This window comes from Periophthalmus magnuspinnatus, chromosome 5 (assembly GCF_009829125.3).
Source record: "Periophthalmus magnuspinnatus isolate fPerMag1 chromosome 5, fPerMag1.2.pri, whole genome shotgun sequence".
Classification (NCBI taxonomy): domain Eukaryota; kingdom Metazoa; phylum Chordata; class Actinopteri; order Gobiiformes; family Gobiidae; genus Periophthalmus; species Periophthalmus magnuspinnatus.
In genome coordinates, this window is record NC_047130.1 from 26883490 (window position 1) to 26905517 (window position 22028).

At 39.0% G+C, this 22028-nt stretch overlaps 1 protein-coding gene across 2 annotated transcripts; it reads left to right on the plus strand.

Annotated features, from left to right (window-relative positions):
• Window positions 1–1432: 1432 nt before the first annotated feature.
• LOC117371710 (rho GTPase-activating protein 40) lies at window positions 1433–20441 on the plus strand. Of its 2 annotated transcripts, none has more exons than XM_055221939.1 (15): window positions 1433–1576; window positions 7411–7646; window positions 8585–8814; window positions 10205–10268; window positions 10895–11040; window positions 11851–12016; window positions 12151–12242; window positions 12662–12739; window positions 13296–13455; window positions 15115–15197; window positions 15601–15807; window positions 16104–16247; window positions 16354–16505; window positions 16616–16671; window positions 17279–20441. In XM_055221939.1, exons 1-15 carry the CDS (start codon window positions 1503–1505, stop codon window positions 17380–17382), a joined length of 1992 nt encoding a protein of 663 aa, XP_055077914.1. In that variant the 5' UTR covers window positions 1433–1502; the 3' UTR covers window positions 17383–20441. The 2 variants fall into 2 exon arrangements, with proteins under 2 accessions (XP_055077914.1, XP_033823306.2); XM_033967415.2 differs by lacking the exon at window positions 1433–1576 and adding an exon at window positions 4222–4483.
• Window positions 20442–22028: the final 1587 nt, after the last annotated feature.

Genomic DNA, 22028 nt, shown 5'->3' on the forward strand with positions numbered 1-22028 from the left:
ATAGTCCAAACTAATTTGATGATAATAATAAATACATAATAATGTTGTAATAAAATTGCACCTTTTACTAACTATCTTTGTAAGCTTCTCATCCAGTTTTGGACTTGACTTCTTTCTCCCTTGGGTGTCCTCCAGTTTGGTGGGGCGCCCGTGCTGTGTGTAGCAGATTGGCACGGTGCGGCATAAGGATGAGCTGGCTGTCACATGCCATCTGCCGGGTCAGACTTAGATGCCCTCACGTTCTCCCAGCTCCTACCTGCAGGCACTACTGTGAGCTGAGCAGGACTGACAGCCCGGAGGTCAAAGTTCACAACCTTTCAAGGAGACAGGCTCCCTTTGTGGCTGGAATGTCAGTGAATGATAAGACCATGAAGAGAAAGTGACATATCAGGGGCAGTGGGGTTAGATGTGAGCTTTGAATGAAAGGTGTAAGGCTTTGTTTTAGTATAAACCTCTGCCAAGGCCCGCCTTGCAATGGGAAAGATAGAGTGCAGGGACCTGGACTTAAAAGATTATCATTTCAATAATCATCTGACAATTGGTCAAATAGGCAAACATTACAAATGCAACCACTATTTATTCATTAATAATATATATTACTTTCTCTCTAGCTTCGGTGTGGCAGGCAGACTAAAAGGCATCAGGATAAACCAGACCTGTTGCAGTTCTAGGTCATCACTTTTGTCGCAACAAAAGGAAGTTTTTATGTGCACATCTAACAAGCTTTAGGAGTGTGTCGAGTTATACTATGAACTCATCACTGAGACATTTTTATGACTTTAATAACTAGACTTGCACTACTTTATTAGCTATTTGTTTTGAGTATATACTTTGTTACGAAATTCTCAAAAATGTTTCAGTGGTTGATCTGTTACACTGCATCGTAAAGTGACTCCCTTTTAATTTCACTGAGCATTTTGTTTGTTTAAGTAGGCTAAATTCTTACCATACCTCCCCTGGAGTTAGTTGGACACAGACTTTGCACCCTTTAAAGTCATTGCTAATAAATCATTATGTCTGTTTAGGGCAGTGACTATTTGGACATTTTATATCACCATTTCAGCTTTTCTGCACACACTTTTAATTTTGTTACAGTAAGTTGGAGAGATATAGAGAGCATAATGACTGGACTGTCCTTGAGTAGAGTAACATGTTGTCAAAAGTCTATTTTAACCCATTCATTTTTACCACTGGGACATGAGGCATACTCTGAATCATTCCTTTGAGCCGCACTCAGCTGTCTGGAGCAGCAGATGTTATGTCCACTGCCCATTCCCCTCTTCAGACTGGCGCTTCCCTCTCTGAAACACTATCCCAGCCCCCGACAGACCTCTCTCTTCCTGCCCCAGGATGCGCCGTATTGACGCGTTTACCAGTGCAGCAGCCACATTGTCCGGCCCTGTGGTGATGTGTTTGTGAGCGGAGAAGTAGGAGGAGAGGGGGAAGCAGCTGTGGTTTCCTCCAGGCTAGCTCGCTCTGGGTCAGGCAGGACCTCCAGCACAATGCCCTGGAGGAGAGGGAGCTCAGCCGCACTGCTTCTACTCTCAGGACGGGTCATGGGGCGAGCCAGGACCAGGTAGGAATAAGTCTGCAGATGCTGTTCAAAGGAATAAGGGTTGCACTAGATATCAATTTGTTATTCATCCCGTTTTGGCTGCTGCAGTATGTCGTGAGGAGAACTAAAGAAATTGCTTGGTAATATTTAAATATGATGGCTTAAGTACTGGTCTAGTCCTCTGGTTTAGTAATGGCCTCTGTTAACCTGCTTTAATTATTGTTTAGTTCTGTTTGAGTGATGACCTTCTTTATTATCCATTCATTTGTTGTGTAGGGTGGGGATACTCACAAAAATAAAGCCTTCTATTACTGTATTTGATGATATTGTGATGATATCTTGGCAATCCATCAGACATCTCCTAAGACAATGCACTATAAAAACAACCACAAAATTGCAGAAATATCACTTTCTACTTTTGTTTGTGAGTTTACACTGTAAGTTCCTGTTCCTTCTGTGTATAATCAGCTATTTATTTTGAACCGTAACCAGAACCCTAACAGCCATTATTTAATAGATGCATTTATTATTATTGCTGTGTGTATATCTGGCCTGTTCTTGTTTATTTGCTTTCTTTGGACTGTATTTATGCAGTGTTTGTGTGTAACTATCAATGTCACTCAATACAGCATCCTATACATACAATTTATCATCATTTGATAGCTGCAGTAATGCAGGAGGATTAGCTTAGCATTGAAATCACGGTTGCAAGATTAGTTTTTGTTTTTATAGACCAGCCTGTGTGTCTCTGAGTGGCTGAAAATAGTTGCCGGCTTTGTGAAGAAACTTTCTCAGGCGAGCGCTCTCTCCAGGAGCAGTAAGAGGCTTGACGTGGATTAAGCTCTGGTTCTTTTAACATGAGCTCGATCTCAAATGGATTTCGTGATTTCTCTGACCCGAGGCGTGCATGGTGAGGTTACCTTGTGTTATGCCATGCATTGTTGACTATTATTGTACACAGGAATTGACATTTAGTCTATTCTTTTCAGCTAGTGGAGGCTTCCTGTTGATGCAGATGGCATTGAATAATGAAACAATATTAACAGTGTGACATTTTGAGTGACAAAACAGAAGCAAAAGTAGACAGTGGTAAATGAAACCACCAAGCCATGGAAACTGTGATCTAATATGACTTCTTCTTCTTTTGTACGTAGTGGGCAATTAGTTTTTAGTTCGTGTTTATTTTGTTTTCCATAAGGCATTCTTCCTCTTAATATAAAGTGAAATTGCTCGCTAGAAAACCTGCATTTAATTTGCACTAGCTTATCGATGGTTTAGGCAGACTTTACTTTATTTTTTTATTTGTTTTCTATGCTGAGGGAAGTTTGCGTTCATTTCTTCCTTAACATTCTTCCTGGCCAATCGCAGCCAGGAGACCCAGGTTTTACATTTTGCGTCATATCCAGCTCCACGATTTCTTTAACCAAAACAGTCCAGATTAGTTGTTTGCTGTCATGTCTCCCTATTGCGTGTTTAGCAAAATTCTAACAAAATTTAGATGTGCCATGTTCATTTTGAATGTTTATGTGTTTATTTTACAACTTTAATGTTTTATTCATTTCTAACACAATAGTACATAATATTGAAAAAAAAAAAAATCAAAGAAACCCTGCAGAATGAGCTTTCATTTCATCATTGACCATTGTTAGCTAAATGATTGGTTTAGGGATGTGCAAATAATCAAATTTTAATCAAGACTGAGGATTGTGATTCTGTCTTTTCTAATCATTAACAATATGGTTGGGATTTTTAAATGAAGAGGTCTATAGGAAATCCTCTGTTAGTAAAAGCATGGAATTTGTCTGTATTGCTCATGTTCAGGAAATCAGTATTATTATTATATAACTGCTTGTTTGAAAGCAAAGGATGACTCCATAAAGGGTCTTTGGGAGGAGATAAACTTGATTGACGAGTCGCACTTGAGAAAAATAGGGCAACTTTTTCCTCTCCCCCTCTCTCTCCCTCCTTATTTCTCTCTCCTCTTTTTTCACTTAGTTGTAGCTCACATTTGTCATGTTGCTCCCAGCTGCAGCTAACTTACTTACATGACAGTAACTTATATGAGAGTAACTTATATGACAGTAATTTAATTCTAACTCTGAGCTCTAGTATGAGGACAGACAGGTAGGGCGGCTGGAGACAACCTGCTGCTGTCATAGGGCTTGTTATTGTCAGAACCGCAGACTGTCATATGTCACTGTCATGCTATTTGATTAACTTAAGTAAATAGGCAAATGCCAAAGGTGATGCTAAATGATTATGTTGTTTATTACATAGTATTGATTAACATTGCAATTTCATTGATTTGCAAGTGCATGGATTTGTTTTGTTTTCAGGCATAGTCATGTAATCAAATCTATTTCACTTCAGTTCACTTTTTTTTTTTAGATCATTCGTTTCGTAAGTTTCGAGTTATGTAAGTACAAGTCTCGCCGCATTAATGAGAGTTAATCAGGGTTTTAATAAACTGCGGTTTTAGTCATATTTTTAGTCATATATCCACATATGACATTGCATTCTATCACGCAGCCCAGAATGTTAAATGACGTGCGTAGGTAGGTTAGGTGTGTCTGTTAAGTGCTTGTGGGCGGGGCCAGGTATCAGTGCCACTCTGCTGTGAATGAATGTCGTCACTCCCTTTCACATACCAGACCAGCTTTCATTCTCCATACACCACCCCTGAGAACGGAGGTAATACAGAAACAAGGCTTACATGAGATTTGAGCCCCAAGGAGACGGAATAGATTCAGCTTTTTCTGAGATTTTGTCGTTTTTTACTGTGGATATGGGAGGCAGTGAGGAGGTAGTGGTGACCGGGATAATGACCACCATGCCCTTCCAAAGAGGCAAGCTGAATCGGTTAAGACTGCGCTCGGGCCATGGTAACATCCGCAGAATCAAGCCGCCATCCCTCAAGAAAAAGAGAAGGTAAGGCAGAGAAGGCACTGGTTTTCATAGAGAATAGTTTTAATCAGATAGATCAGTTTCAGTAGTTTGTCAATACTATATGGCTTAAAAGCTGAATGGAAATGTAAACAAAAAATATGTTTAAGTGAAGTCAAGTTAACACACACTAGCATAGTTAGCAGTGCAATACAAAACTAATGTAAAAAAAAGTAGTTTAATGAGTAAGGATAATGCATCTGATATGAAAAATGTATTGGAAACAGAAACATTTTTTAGTTCTATTATTTTTGCCTTAAAACACAAAGTGCAGACATTCATAATAGTCCATTTACTGAAATCTTTGAATACAGAGACTTGACACTGACATCTTGGCCTACTATAGTAAGAGCTCTTTGTCCACAACAGCCCAATATCCCATAAAAAACAAAAAATAAATAAAAATAAGGGAAATAATTTTGGTTGACAAATGAAGAAATTTGAGTGTAATTTTACTGAACACAAGACTGGTCGCTGCAAAAGGATCTAACAAAAGCGTAAAGATTTCAGTTTTTCAAGTATACTTTTAGTCCTTGCATTTACAGCTGTGTTAATACTTTATAATACAGATATATGCAGTCAGTATAACACAGATAAATGCACTCAGTATAATTATGTAGCTATATTCCTGGTCATGTTAAAAGCCCGCTGCAATGCATTGGATTTATATTAGCACCTTTTAAGACACCTCAAGTGTTTAACATTGCATTATTCATTCACTCCACACTCCGCTAAGGTACTACTGCTTCCTGTCTGTTCCAAAATCACGGACGCACCACATTCATACTGTAATGATCTGATATTTTGAATTTTGTGCAGGGTTGACACCTTTTATTGTTCTTGTACCTGTTAATGTGCTGTTGTTAATGTAACTGCGAGTTGAGACTGCTGTTGTTTTGTTTGTTTTGGTGTGGGTTACAGTTTACAGTAGCCTTTGTGTTCAGAAAATAAACAACCAGAAGAAATGTGATGTGTTTTCTTACACCAGAATGCTACAATACTGTGCAAAGTGTTGTCCTCCTTAAGAACACGAGAACAGTATGCACTAGAGCCACTGCTACCCTATAATTAGTTATTATTTGCAGTCCGTAAAAAAACTGTTGTATCAACTCTAGTGGCAGACCGATAATCATTGTTTTGTTTTCAACCACATATCACGTAATGTACTAAATGGCATTGTCCTGAACCATTCTGTTGCAAGTTTAAAATATGCCAACGATTTATGACTCGTATTAGTGGACTGTTAATTCATAGCTATCTTCATGTGTCACACCAAATGTGGGTATAGTATGTGCTTCTGAGATTTGCTGACTGGAGGAATGTCACTGAGCAGCAAACCGAGTGGGTGAGTCAACTGACCACTTCCTATCTGTGCCTTATCAGGTGACACTACTGCCCTCGAACACAAGGACAGAGCCAGAGCAACCGGAGTGGCCCAGTGGAGAAAGAGACTATTCACTGTCCTGTCCTCATTTACATAGGGAAAGCAGGCCCCGGTCTGGTCAGGCCGCTTGGCTTAGTTTGAAGGAAAAAGACGTCAGATTATGTTTTCTGGTTGTGTTGTACTTCATGGTTTATGCTAGGTTTGTCAAAAGAAACTGATACGTTTATATAAATATGACCATTTTTGACCTGTTTTGATTCGTTTTGGAATAATCTTGACCTATATTAGAACTATAAAGATATGAGTATTGGTCATTTTAAAGAAGCTAACACACAGCACTAGTTCCTGACTTTTGCATGAACTAGTGCTGATTAGATTACAAATTACAAATTGTGCAAACTGAAGATATGCTTAGCTGATGATTTCTTTATTCATAAACTATTAGTGTATTTATTAGCCCTTTGGCATGACGGATGGAAATTAACCTTAGCTATAATCCAGTGTGTTTACTTTTACATTTTGTATCATTCATCATACCATTAACATGCACCATCCAAATTAGAGATAGCAACCTGATATATTGGTCGGCCGATATGTATGGAGCTAATATTTTTGACCTGATCATTTGTTTTGGTCAATCTGCTGCCTAAAAAATACACACAAAGCTTTATATTAACACTTAAAGAGATAAGTGCACAAAACATGCCCACACAGCAATTTGGGGACGATAATTAAAATCGGATGAACATAACTGTCTAAAAATATCAGCAGAGCTTATTGACCATCCGTTGTGTTGCAGTCTGAACAATCGGTATCGGCCATGAAAAAAAAACATATCGTTTGATCTCTAATCCCAGTCAAATAAATAAAGTAAATAAATTTGTAAACAACATATCATTTTGAAAGGCTTAGAGCTCACAAACACTTACAATCAAAACACAACCTATTATTTAAGCTATTTAGGTTATGTTGTTTAATAACATAATGGCTCCTGTCATTTAGTTGATGCTTTGTAATTTCCATTTTACTAATACCTGGTTAAACATGTTAGCAATTAATGTTTATGGCCGTAACTAATGGTGATTTCTATTGTAAATAATGATACTAATATGGCTCATTACATCTGAAAAAAGAACTTGCATGTTTCATTGTTTGAAAAAGGCTTGTACTTTACCACTAAAAGCAGCATGGATCTCATGCCTTCACTCTCCATTGTTTTGAGCTTGTTTTTTTATGCTTGAATCAATAAATGAGGGGTGTGACCACAAGGAAACCCCAGTTTCAGTGACATCTAGTGGATATGCTGAGGACCGCACCACCAGAGCACATTGCATTAGAACAATAGCCCCCCTTTGTGTGTGCTCTCTGCCGGGCCTCCTCCTCCTCATATCCTTTTGTGTCTCCCTCTCCGTGCGTCCCCTCACCTCCTCTCCATCACCTCGTCTGCCGTCTCCGCTTCTGTCCCGGTCTTATTTGTTTGCATGCACGCGTGTAATTCTTTCTTCCCATGTGTGTATGTCTGCACCAGAGATCCCAGCCCCACCGAGATGAGCGTGGAGCCATGGCCGAGCCCTCCGGACCAGGCAGCTGCTGAGCAAACCCAGGGCACCCTCCACAGCACGGCCTCTTCCACATCGTCTGAAGATCTCCTGGACCAACGCCCTGATAAACTCTGCTTGGACGCCTTCTGGACTGAGGTGGAGACGATCAGACAGGGAAGCGCTGAAGCAGACGCCGACCGAAGAGACTCGAAACAATCTGAAGGTCAGTAAACCACTACTATGATATTTTAAAGAGTTGGACAGAAATGATACAGAAATGTGCTTGTGTTAGACATGAAAACTCTAAACTCCATAGACTGCACACTACACAATAGCTATAGATGAGCTACTTCATGAGGTGTATTTGCCCTAGCAACACAGGGTTCCCCTCATGTTGTAAAGTACCTCTCATCACCATGACAACATCGTAAAACACTTTCTGATAGGGTAGTAGGTTTCCATCCAGAAATCCATTCATAGCATTTTTTTTTTTTTTTTTGGGGGGGGGGGGGGTTGTATTATTTTGTATTATTATATCTGTCTTTTTTACTGCAATTTTGATGGGAGTATAAATAAGTCATGTGTGTGTTCTCCAAACCCTTTTTTTTACTGTTGGAAGTCTTTCATCTTTATTTAGTGCATGGAAATGTCACCTCACTTTCATGTGTCAGGTAGAAAGCAGGGAGAGTCAACCTCACAGTCTGACTTCAAATGATTTATTAATATTACGTAACCCATCATTCCCTTTGCTCGTGGTGATTCTTCTCCAGGTGATATTTTTGTTAAGTAAACTGCACCTGGGCAACTCACAACCTTACTGCTTAAATATTCACATATAAATAAGTATGAATGTTGATTTTAGCATCATTTCCAGTCATAAAAGGTTTTATTTATGTATTTATTATTCAAACACGCTGATATGTCTCTTAGTTTTTATATATATATTAGTATATATATTATACTGTCAACACTGATATGACTCACTGCAGTTAACATCGTTACATCCAGTATACCTCTTTTACTTTATATCGTAGTATATCATATTTTTCATATCCACAATGATCACAACTATCCAAGCTACACATATTTATTATAGCCTCTAACATGATGTAAGTATAATAGTTGTTGCATTTAACGTGTTTCTCTGGTGCTTTTTGTCAGACGGTGAGCAGGAGGAGCAGTGGCTGGCTGACGCGGGCCTGTCCACTCTGATCAGTGAAGACGGTGAGGACAGTGAGGATGTGGACAAGGCCGCGCTGCTGTCCACCCTGACGAGGACACAAGCTGAAGCCGTGCAGCGTCGAATAGAGTCCTACACTCTGTCCCTGCGTAAGAGAAACAAGCCCTCGCCCCGAGACGTCCGAGATATCTTCCACTCCCCCATGTCCCAGGTGAGGACCATAAAACACTCTAAGCTGCTGCTTTGCTTTGATTGCTTTGACCTTTAAGGGATCTTAAGGTTTGATATTTACAACATGTTAGTCTTAAATCATCTACAAAAGAAGAGAATGGGGTCTTCTTGCGCTATTATGGCCAAAGGTTCTTGTTGCAGGACATATGTGAGGCTCATCGTGAGACAATTTGCTGAGGGCACTTGTTTGATTTCCTGTTAAAAAAAAGCTACATGCCAAAACATCATAAGTAGCACATGTCTCAAAATGTACTCGGTTATGCTCAAACTTTTCATACAAAGTACCACCTAAGATAATATTTGGCTACCACAATTTGAGAAACACTGTACTAGGCAAATATTGTAAAGCAAATCCAGTTGTTTCTTGTTTCTGCTTTCTGTTTTCTTTCTGCTTTCTATTTCAAAGGGCTATACTCAAAATAAGCATTTAAGATACTATTAACTACTCATTATTTAGCCACCCAATATAACCACACATACACACACATTGTTAGTTCTCATTTGCCACCATCAGTGTTGAGGCTTTATTACAATGTCCTTGTAAATGTTTAGTGTTATCCTATTGGCCAGTGACTTCCTCTATCAGGTCTGTATTTAAAGCATTATTCAAATGGCCCATCCCTGGTGTCTGTCAGGGTGCAGTGAATGACCTACTCTTCACAAAGGGCCATTGTCACAATCAAAGCAAATCACATGTAAAGGCCAGGCTGTGTGCTCCTTTATTTATCCAGGTAGACACTGCTCATTTGATCCCAATCTGAGACTTTGTGAAAACACTTGTTTGCACCTGCAGAGGAACAATGGACAGTATTGGATCTATTCTAGTCCTGGTTGAGTCCTAGTCTAGCTTATCCCTAAGCCATATTTAATATTGAGTATCAGTTTTAATGTGCTGTCTGTGCAAGTGTGAATGCTTTAGCGTCTTCTACAAACTGTCAAGGTATGAAATAGAGTCTGTGCATAAGAATCTACAGTATAATTATAAATGAAGACCTAAAGCACCTTACTGGGTTCTTTCAGTATTACTTTTATGTTCTTATTGAGAATTCTACTTTTTTTTTTCTAAAACGCTTGTGCCAGTTCCAATCCTAGGCCCAGATAAATGTTTTGGTAAAAAATATCCAAATTAAATTAATTATTGGACAGTGACAGATTTGCTGGAAATGTAATTAATCACAAAGTGTTTGCCCCAGTTCCACTTGAGCATGTGACAAGCATATGCACACTTTACATCTAAAGCTGGGAGTCTAATTAATTATTTTTTTGAGTTGTACTTAGAAGTTGTCATAATACAGTTTTCATGTGCAACATTGTAGCACAGAATATATTTTGAATTCATTTACAATAAGCTGTTATATTCTCTTTTCCAGACTCTTCGCCCTGAGTCCAAACGCACTGACGACATGGCATCTGTCAACAAATCTCCTCTCACAGGTAAAAGTCTGTCTGGTCACCGATGCCATATGTTAGAAATCAAAGAAAGCAGATCAGCTCAGAGCTTGTTGTCTGGAGCGTAACTGGTTAATCCTGGATAAACCATACTGAACTACGTTTATCAGGGAGGCATGTATTGATTTGGTCTGATGGCATCTAAATACACAAGCTAAGTGCACATAGTTATTGTACTGCATAGTTTATGATTACAAAATATAAAGATAAGAACTGAATGATAGAAGCCCAAGTGGATGAGTCTCTAAGACAGCTACATGAATTGGCAGCTCTAAATGTGATGTTTATCTCTCACACATTTCCATTAACAGCTAAAAGATCATATCAGCTGTCCGTCATAAAATACCTACGCTGCTTGATGACTTAAGGACTGTCAGTTTATATTTGATCTATTACTTGTATCTCCTGTCGGCACAAAGTTTCACAGAATGTTGATCTTCTGGTTTCCACGTAGCAGCTTCTATAGAACTTAATGTGTTTTCCCCTGGCTTTTTCCGTAGTAGATACAAAATAAAACATTTGCATTTCCTTATTCTTACTAATAGTTGTCGATTTACTTAAGGCATACTTCCTCAAGACTCACCACAAGTTGTCGCGTTCCTCTTTTGCAGCTGTGACTTTAGATCAGCGTGGAGGCCCAAAAGATGAGATTTTTATCACCGATGTCGCCTATTGTGAACAAGCAGTCATCCTCATCAAACAGGCCAAGCTCCCCCAGACCACCCACCAGCGCCGCAAAGAGGACGGCACCCTGCCAGTAAGCACCAGGACAAATCTGACTCTCAAATGACAGAAATAGAAAACATTGAGGCTATTGAAATTTGTCATGTCTTTAGAGAAGTTCATCACTATCATTAAGGCCTCACTGTGTAACTTTTGAGCCAATTTTTTTAATTTTTTTTATTCTTGATGTCTTTATTGCACCGAAAAACATGTGTCCTTTCTCTGAGTGGGCTTTCATCTCCACAAACCTGACTCTTATTTGGCCTGGAGCAGGGCCGCCACCTACTTGTTTCCATGGAAAAGTGTCCTGTTGGCTGTAATATTCCATAGTATGGCATAAAAGTCATCTAGAATGTTCCAATGAATGGTTTTAGCTTCTATTTCCATGGAATCATTCATTGATATACATGCTCTTTCTATCAACTAACTTAAAGCACCAAAAGAAATGTTAAGTAACCAAACCAAATATGTTAAACAGTAAAATTCTTTGTACTATTTTTAGCTGTCTGTTGAAACGGATTATGACGTAGTAGTATCTAAATTTAGACCTTTTTTTTCAAGGGGGGGGAATTGGGTCAATCTGAAGTGGAATTATATATAAAATTACTTCTCAGCCATTTGCCGCTGGTTAGATAACGGTATTAACATGGGATGAATGAATAAGCTGTAGACAAAGGGATAGTTTTGTGAGATTATTTCTCTAATTGAGGTCGGATAAGTGATTTAGCCAAACCGGAAAATGAAGGGACACTAAGCACATTGTTTATGCAGCTATGGATATAATGCATTATCCTGCTATGTAGTGTCTGATTGAAGCCATATGTATTTTCTCCTCTTTTTTTAGAGAGTGGTCTGCCCCAAGTGCCGTTTAGGAGTGACCCGCATCCAGGACTTGTCCCAGGTTGACATGAAGAAAGTGAGACAGTTGGCTCTCATCGACATGACAGCACTTAGCGACCTCCTTGAGCTGGAGGTCAAGAGGAACAAAAGTGGAAAACGAAAAATCCCAGGTATGTCTTCACAGGCAGCAGGTTAACTGACAGTAAAGATAATAACAAGACAAACAATTACACAATCCTTAAAATAGTGTTGTTATGCAACTTCACTAAGATATATCACTAACTGACAATGTGCTATTGTACAGAGAGCACTCTTTTTGGAGTTCCTTTGGCAGCGCTGCTCGAGAATGACCAGAAAATGAAGCCATACACCTCCATTCCTCTTTTTATGCAGGCAGTAAGTCACACACTTAAAATTATATTTTTTTTCATATCAAACTGTGACCAAAGGGCTTTTTATTTGATTATGTTGGTCTTAAGAGTGTATTTGTTTCTATCAAATACATCAACAGATTAAGTTGCAGTTCTATTAAAAATCTCTACACAGCATTACACTTAAAATAATTTCTGCCTCTGCTTAAGTTCAAATGAGTGAATTACTGTAACACTTACAGCACAGACATATTTAGTTCAGTTTAGTTTAAAGCATTTTGGCTCAATCCAGACTTGTATTGCAGTCTACTGTTGGTGCCATTTTGTGCCACACCCTGCTGTAGCAGCAGTTACACTGAGTTACCAGTAGAGGTGATCATGAGATTGTTATCTTACCGCCACACTGTCTGATAATGGTCCTTTGCCTCTCTCTCCTCTCTGCAGCTGCTGTCATTTCTGGAGAGAAAGGGCTTAGATTCGGAGGGGATTCTGCGGGTCCCTGGCTCTCAATCCAGAATAAAGGTACAACACCAGAATATACACTTTTACAATCCAATACAAGCCAGTGTTAGTAAGAATTATTTGCTGTCCGCTGTGTCACAATAATGAAAAATGTCTAGACCAAGGGAGCATCTATACAATATTGACTCAGTGAAATGCCACAGAGATGTTACTACTATGCTTCTCCAGTTTAACTACAGTTGGCATTTAGAGAGTATGGCCTCATGGGACAAGATCAATAATGTGTTTATTGTCTCTGCTGTTGCCACCAAAAAACCTTTCCACACTGTATTTAATTCCAGTCTGAAGCATATAGTCAGTTACATAAAGTCACCAGTAGAGGGCACACATCATCTCTGTTTGGTATAGGGTGGGTTACTGAGGTTTACACTGCAGATGAATGGAATAAATGGTTGTTGAATGTCAGATATTTATGTATTGTTTTGAATTGGTGAAATAACTATGAATGCTTAACTGAGCCGCCTCCGTGTAAATACGTCAAAAACATGATTGAGTTAGTAATCTAGAAACTATAATGTAATATTAACAAACAAAAATGTGTGTGTGTTATCTTCAGAGCTTGCAGCAGAGTTTAGAGAACACTTTTTACTCGGGACAGTTCAATTGGGATGAAGTGAGCCCAAATGATGCCGCTGCTCTCCTAAAGAAGTTTATCCGTGATCTGCCTGCACCGCTGCTCACACCAGAGTACCTTAATACGTTCAGTGCTGTCAGAGGTAAGACCCTATAGCCAAGCTTGTTTTAGAATATCTGATTCTTTACACCATTATGTAAGTTACCCCATGAACACCTCAAAAACTGGACAACCTTACACTCTTTTGTATGTTCGCTTTGGGCAATTTCAGTTAAGCTCCAGCCACCCGAACATTGCTTGAACTCACAGCTATTCATTAAAATATCCTTGGGCAATATCTCATCTGAAAACAAATTAAAATATCGCACTAATGATCTCTACTACTAGTTTTGTATGTCTTAGGAAATTTACAACTTTGGATGTATATAGGTCACCTCGATCTAAAATAACAGGTTAGTTTCTGTAGCATTGTAGATCTCAGTATCATTATCTAGAAGTCATTATAAAAGTATCTTCTGGGCTAATTCTTTTCACAATAGAATTAATTTGACCAGAGTGAGGTAATGTTTCAGACTCACTAAATCTCCGTTGTATAAGCACCCATTGTATTGACACATGGACACACCTTTCTTTATTAGGCCGTGGGTGTGACTTTTTGACACAAGTTGGCAAGGTGTTGCAGCAATAAACATGAGACTGGGTTAAGCCTTTTCATAATGGACATAGTATTTGTTATGATGTAATTGACGTCACTGGTAGAGGATTGCATTAGTCATGTTGTCAAATTCTTCTTTTAGCAGCATATGCGGTTCATTAGTCAGAGATGAGAAGGAGCTAGATATTATTAAATACGTTTACAGTTTTCTATTTTTGGAGGGAATAAATGGTATTTTAAGGCACTATTACTCTTATGTTTTTGTGTAATAACAATAGTAGCAATGGTAGTGCAGGTGAAAATTTTATAGGATCAGTAAAAATGAAGTTGCAGTGGTAGTCAACATTGTACATGGGCTTTTTTATCAGGTTTAGGGCTGCTAATTGTGACTTACCGGTAATCAAAATCACAGTTTGAAAAGGTGCATTTAGCAAGTTGCAAAGACTGCACTGTATTAGTTGAGATATTTTTCTGTGCAAACAACTAAATATCCCATCTTATTATCTGCAAAATGTGCCTATCCTTTAGTTTAAATGTCTATAAACATTTGTTGATTTGTGTAGTGCATCATTCTCTTATCTACATATATCCACCAAGATTACATACTATTTTGCAACTACTAGTATTGTATAACAGTGTTCTCACATTAGGAAAGATTGAATATACATTTTTCCTTTGTCCTCATATGACACAATGTGGACTTCCCTTTTTTCCCCTCTCCGAGCTCAGCAGGCCTGCCTTATAATTACCTAAATGTCTTTACCTTGATGAGAGCACAGTGGGATCCTTATCTTTGCCGCCTCAGCCCCAGCAATCAGCCATCAAGATGAACAAGTTGATAGTCTTTTTATAAGCATCTTTGCCCTACATTGTCATAAATACTAGACTAGAGCATGGTGCATACCCCCAATGGCTGTATCTGTGAGGTAAAAGTAATATGTTATTAATAGTATCTGATTGATGACTCACTTATGAATGGTATACGGGTGATGGATGGCATATGACCGAGGAGACATAAGCTAACAAAGCTAATAGCTACCTGTCAGACGTGCCATTAGTCTGGACATTTCTCATTTTTTCTCAGACAAAAAGAGGAAATGAAGGTGTAAGATCCAAAGATTTATACTTTTCTTGTGTTTTTTTCAGACATTACAGACTTGAAACAGAAGCTCCATATGTTGAACTTACTCGTACTGCTGCTGCCTGAGCCCAACAGGAACACGCTCAAGGTGGGATGCTGTCTTTCATTATTTTCACTATGATTATTCAGTTGTCTAATTCAGCTGAGCCAATTTTTCTATGTGGTTACACTTACTATGTTTGCCTCAGTTAGCAACAATAAGCATGATTTGTTGGGGTTATATGCTTATTTAAGACTGAAACTTCTGCGCAAAACTCGTCAAATACATCAAACAGGCTGTCCACATATACTGCTGTATTCTGATGCACTTTGTTACAGACAGTTAGATAATGCTACAAATCAACTGTGACTCATACTAATGGCACAGGCTCCAACTGAAGAGAAGCTGTCTCTGTACATTAACACTGCTAGATGCATTTTACTCTGCAATAATCCATGCTTGTACATTTTAGATTTGCTCTTTCTTAATTGTAATTTTGTGTGTTATTTAGGCTCTGCTGGAGTTCCTGAGTAAAGTAGTATCAAGGGAAAAGAAGAACAGGATGAACCTATGGGCTGTAGCCACCATCATGGCTCCTAACCTCTTCCTCCATAAAGCTGTGCCGAGTAAACTGGCAGAGGGATCGGAGAAGGGACAGGCCGAGAAGGCAGCGGATGTGATGAGGCTGCTCATACGATACCAGGACCTACTCTGGACGGTATGAGAAAAATGTTACAGCTCCCAGCCATGGCAACCACAATAACAAAAACTATTCATCTGTAAAATAAAGGATAAATATGATACACATTTACTGCTGATATTATCTCAACAAAACAAGTAATAATTAGAAAAACTTCATAACCTATCATATGTACTTTCAGTCATTAATTTATTTTCTAATTTTAAAAAAAGACATAAGACAATAGAGCTCATTGTGAAAGTTGAAATTGAATACATTATCAAGAATGTTTGATGAAAGGTAATGTTGCTATCATGATTACTGTTTGTCTCTAGGTCCCAAACTTCCTCATGAGCCAGGTGCGAAGGCTGAACGAAAACAGCAGCCGTCGATACCAGTTTTACGATCGACGCATCAAGAACCTGCTGAGGAAGATTCACACCGACAGCCGCGAGAAGCCAGAGAAAAATGTCCCTGAGGTGAGCCGCTCGTGTACTCTGACAGGACCGTATAACTAATGTCAAAGGAAAGTTTGTTTTACTCATAATTGAACAAGGATGAATGTAACTTGTGGCTCTGCTTTAGATGTGCCGAACAGTGAAGATCCAAGTTGGAGACACACAGACCAGCACGATGGAGTTTCATCTCAATATTAACTCACGGACCTCCGACATCTTAGCTCAGTTTCAGCACCAGTTTCTTCGCAGCCCTGAAAACGGAAAGGGCAAAATGCGAAGGTACAGTATCAGTTATTCAAGTAATTAATTATAATCAGACAATTGCTGTTTAACTCGATACCATTGTCTAACAACTAATTCCAAATATTCTGTGCTTTGACTATAAACAGAAATGGATCCGTGGCATACCCTGACTGCGCCCTTTATGAAGTGGGAGGTAACATTGGTAAGTGAAAGTAGTTGCACTTTTTATCTACAGTGACCAAAGAGCTGACATTTGCATGTCTTTCTGCTCATTGAGTTGATGAAAGGAGCAAGACCTTATGTAATGAACTATGTTAGTGCCAAAGAGACACGGGCTGTGCATCTGTAGTTATCAGAGCAGACAAATGCCCATTACACACAGCTTTGATTCTCACAGGGCAGACGCTACAAACTCCATCCAAAACTACTGATTTCATGATTAAAGTTTTACGGAGTATGATCTGCCACAGAAATAAATGTCTGTCCATGCTTCTGTTGCTAACAATTTCCGCTGCACTCAAAAGGCACACAAAAGTTAAAAATGGTTTTCCAGAAATCTACAAATGTCTATCAAGTTAATCAAAAAAGGAAGTAGTGACAGGTCTTTAACATGGGGTTGCAAATATTGTGATCTTCTGAAATATGGGAATACTGAGAAATAAGTAGTTTATCAAAGTTGTACTAAATAGATTAATTGTTGATCTCGATGGATAAAACTAAGCATAAAAGAAACACGCTGTTACTTTTCTGACTTTGAGAACGTCATTGTGATTCACTGAAGTAACTTTTGTGTTGTTTTGCCTGTTTAGGCGAGCACTGCCTGGATCCGGACACACATCTCCAGGACTTGTACAACAGTAACCCAGGAGGAGAGTGGGTCATACGGCTAAAGCCCAACAGCAAACTCGTGTGAAGTGTGGACATTCTCCGCAGTGACACGCAGCCATCCCTCCTTATGGACCTTTGGAGCCCCTCACAGCAACAGGGCACATAACAGATGGAGGACAGACAGGGACAGGCCTAAAGCTGAGCCTTAAGACACCCTGCTCCCACTACATTTTGACTGTTTTTTTAGTTCATCTGCATATTTCTGCCTCGTGTCTCACTGAGAGGCTGGGAGCAGAGTGCTGCTGACGCGAATCATTACTTCCAACATTGAACCTGCTGCAGAGAAAAGCAATCGTGGCAGCCATTATGGAGCAGATGGGGCCAAGTGGAGCACCTCTGGGCGAAAACGAGGGGCGGTGCAAAGTTCCACCCCCATCAGGCCTTGCTCCGCTCCACAAATCACACAACGCCATGTGTTCGCCTCCTACTCTTTTCGTTTTTATATACTCTTAACATTATTGCATGTACCAGTGTTGCAGCAGGGACATCACGAATTGAGAACAAAATGGAACTAGTCTTGGACACGAAAGGATAAGATAACTGCAGTTTTGCACATCAATAGAAGGACATGCCCAGTACAGAAATTGCAAAATATAAATTGGTTATAATGTCAAATTTCTCCAGATGATTTGTTATTGCAACTAACAATTTAAAATAATATAATAAACCTACAATATCTTAAATAGTCCTCAACACTCCTCAAAATTCCATATCTAGGGTGCCTGAAAACTGTACAAAAATAGTATTATTCTAGTCTAAGCTCCTTAATTTCTTGCAAAAGCTAAAATCAATTGCACTACTACAGCGTATACCTGTGCTAACCCAACACAACACACTGCATTTAATTGTTGGACCTTAAAAGACCTTAAAACATGGTCCCATTGTGCTCACTTGTACATGCAGTCATCACCAGCTGCCAGTATAGTTTTTAGCTGTGTTTGTGACCATTTTGCCGTTACTGTTTGCGAAAGGAGGCGGCCTTCACTTTAACAGTATTCTCTTCTGTTCGGTAACACTTTTTGACTGACTCATCTATAAATTGATTGGTGATTGATCAATGGATTTGACTGACTGTCTGCTTGGTTGCACAGTAAACAATGAAGGAGATCTCTGAATTGGCTTCACTCTGCACCGATGAACTGATAAGCTGTTATCTGTGAAGCCCTGCTCTCCCCTGGGCCTTGTAAAAAGCACTCGGAGTTCCCAGGACCTTATAGAGACAGTGCACAAAGACACTACGCTGTATTATACTCTTTGATTTGGCATCAAGGACTGCTGCTGTAGCTCTGAATGGAGCCGTGAAGCTGGTCTTCAGCGTGACAGACCGTGGGGAACATTTGGGGGTTATTTATATGAATGTAATTGTGTTTTGTCTTGAAGCACCAAGTGTAACTGTGTTTGAACGGTTGTGTTGCCCATACTGTGTGGGAGTTTGCAGTGTTCTATTTTTATTTGCTGTAACATAAATGTACATATTTATCTGGTTGTTGCATAGCTTTTGTTTGGAGACACAACTTACTCCGATGTTTGGTAGGGATATGACAATGCAGTTGAGATTTAGAATGAAATTTGAGTACACACTTTTCATACACGTTTTATGAGTTAATGCAGTTAAACAAGCTTTCATCGAGACAAAATGTGTGTCCCATCATAAAATCAAACAAATCTAATATGTTGGATATTCACCTAAAGTAAATTGGGATGCGCTAGGGAAAGCCTGTCTTAAAGAAAATCCATAATTTTTTCACCAAACTGCCATTTTCTATACTAACCATTCCTAGACACTGCATTTAAACTGCGTCTTGTCGATTGAAATCTGAACTCCAAATCTATTCATCATTCACAACACATTGTCACATCTGGTGTCTGCCTGTAAATGTATTTCAATTTGTTAACACGAAACATTTACTCCCTGCCTGAGACCGGAGCCATGTTGGTGCGGCGCGGCCATTTTGTGGAGGTACTATAGCATCCCTCTGCTCGCTTCTACAGACTAAAGTAATGACAGCCCCATCTATCAGCCACCCCTGTCACCTCCCCATAATGGATCATAATGGCACTGCTTGGGACCGTGCATCTCCAAAACGAGCAATCGCATTTCTTGGAGGTTAATAAATAGCTGTTATAAATTCTCCCGACCTATACTCCTGCTGGCTGTGTGTGTTCGTGCATGTGTGAGAAGAGCTTCATTACACAATAAGGTCCAATTGGCCTGTTCCCGGGGTCCCAGCCACAGTTCAGTGCCTCTACACAAAGCAGTGCTGATGAAACGGCCTTCTGCTGCTGACAATCAGGAGAAGTAGGTCACCTCTGAAGGCACATCCCAGAGGGTACAGTCCAGCCTCGAGCGTCCTGGGAGTCCGGACACATGGGCACGAGCGATTTCACCTCCCAAAACCTCACAATATCACCAAATCTGGAGTTTAATTATGCTTCCATTGACTGTAAAGGTGAAAGGTGTACTATGCTGACCTCACAAGTCTGAAATCTGAATCGAACAACTGTATATTTTAACTACAAAAAGCAACATCTGTATTTATTAATCAGAAAAATACTCTTTATTTTCACTTTACTTACTTTTTGGACTACTTCAAATGTGTTTATTTGTAAAATTGTCTGCCAGTGGAGATATTTTGGTCAAAATACAATCACTTTTTTGGCAATATTACTAAATTAGTAAGACAAATGTCCATTGAAGTCATTTTAACTTTGCAACTTTTTAAAATTGAATATTTGGTTAAGGTTTGATTTTGAGCTGACCCCATATTTTCAGTTTTTATATGATATTTTTTATGTTTTTTCGTGCTCTGTTGCCTATTACAGATGTGACCGTTATGTAATATGCCTGTTTCTATCCAGTTGAAAATGAACTGGAATGGCTGGCCAAGCTAAACATGCATTTCTGATCTACCCAAAAGCCTTCCTTCTCCTGGAATTGTAATATTTCTAAGTTATATGCTGTTACCTGCCTGTTATAATTGAATGTACAAAATATTTAAGCCCTTTACATGTTTTTACAACTTCAATATCAACACTACTGTAGAATAATAACTTTTTTTGTCAATAAATTTGACTCTAATGCCACGTTAAGCTTGATTTATTTCCCCAATACGGACGTGTGGGTGTGGTACAGAGATGCTATCAACAAAAGCATCATTTGTCATGCATCTTCTATATTTAAGGAGAGAAAGTGACTCTGAGAAAGCGTGTAGTGAAGTATTGCTTTATTGCACTGCAGTAATCAATGGAGAGATTAGGCTGGTAATGTTGTATGCGGGTGGGGAGGCCAGGGCCGCTCCGATGTCTGATTAATCATGGGCGCTGCTCCTGGAAAACCATTTGCAGCTAAATGCCTCATCAACTTCGATTATTCAAGGTCTCACTGTGTCAAAACGCACAGACAAAAAGACTAACCGATGCACCTTCTTCTAATCATTTCATTGTGTTTTTTGTTTTTTGCTTTTTTATTATAATTATTATTATCCAGGTGTGGACAATGTGCCATACAAAGACAAAAGTGGAAACTAGGATGGGTTTGCAAGTCAGGGATCTAAAATGGGGAATCATGTTAGATATTCATAAGAAAAACAAAAAATACAAAAATCACAACATAAACAAGTATAGTTTTTGAAATAATGACAGTGGCATGTAAAATGACATTGGTGACATAAGCAGAACAACAATACCATAATGTAGGGAGGTGATAGATATATAGGCAGTGCACTTTAGTTGTTCAGGTCAGTGTTTCCTTAATGGTGCAGGTATTATAATTATCTTTTGTGAAAAATATACCTAGTCATGTTTTGTTTTATTCTCTTATTTTTGAGTGGTGTTGCAAATGTCATATGCATATATTTTCTTTTAAAAACCTCAAAACACTGCACATGAGGTGTCATGAGGTGGCTCCGCCTTCTTCACTGCCCCTTTGTGTTTTTAAAATTGGTCAAACAGAGGTTTTGTTACATTTACTAAAGTAACTCTTTGAAGGAATTATGCCCTTCAGAGTTGTTCCCTGATACCATACTTCTACTAGAGGAATATTTAATTTGAACAAAAGATGTTATTTTGTAATTTTGTGTCTATTCTTCTTCTTCAAAAAAGCTAAAACTGCAGTATTTAAGGTGGTATTTGTCAAATTACAGTAACTCATAAGATTTGAAGTACAGTTTATGTCCAAACTCGGCATGCAACTAGTCATTTCTAGAAATGCTATGATTCTAGGACTGCTATGATTGGAGCTATTGTTTCTAATCTGAAATATGTTTATTCCAGCTTGTCTGAAAATGCATGTGAATGTGAAGAATTTTTGAAGGATAAAATTTAATCAAAACTTGCATTTGTTAAAAAAGTCAAATGCAGAAGTATTGTATAAGCTTGAGAACCACCGAGCCAACCCACTGGTTTGAGAACGTGAGATCACCCCCTCTTACAGACTTCCTCCTCACTGTTTTTTATTGAGACACATCACTTTGCACAAATGTCAGGGCATCTATTTATTGGTGCCAACAGGAAGCCACGTCTTTGTACAACCAGAAAGAAGCTTCATTTTTGGCCCAGTCACTGCTCCTCAAACCGTGCACTCTGGTCAGCACCACAAAAAACCATATAAAGCCCGATGAGCACTTCCTCCTTCACATGTGCGGGAAGTGGCCTGCTCTGAGACGACGTGGT

Excerpts from the sequence above, each read along its gene's own strand:
- LOC117371710 (XM_033967415.2), top strand. The coding sequence starts at position 4,269 with ATGAGATTTGAGCCCCAAGGAGACGGAATAGATTCAGCTTTTTCTGAG. Across the intron at positions 4,484-7,410 it reads TCCCTCAAGAAAAAGAGAAG|AGATCCCAGCCCCACCGAGA; the intron begins GTAAGGCAGAGA and ends TGTCTGCACCAG. Across the intron at positions 13,456-15,114 it reads TACGTTCAGTGCTGTCAGAG|ACATTACAGACTTGAAACAG; the intron begins GTAAGACCCTAT and ends TGTTTTTTTCAG.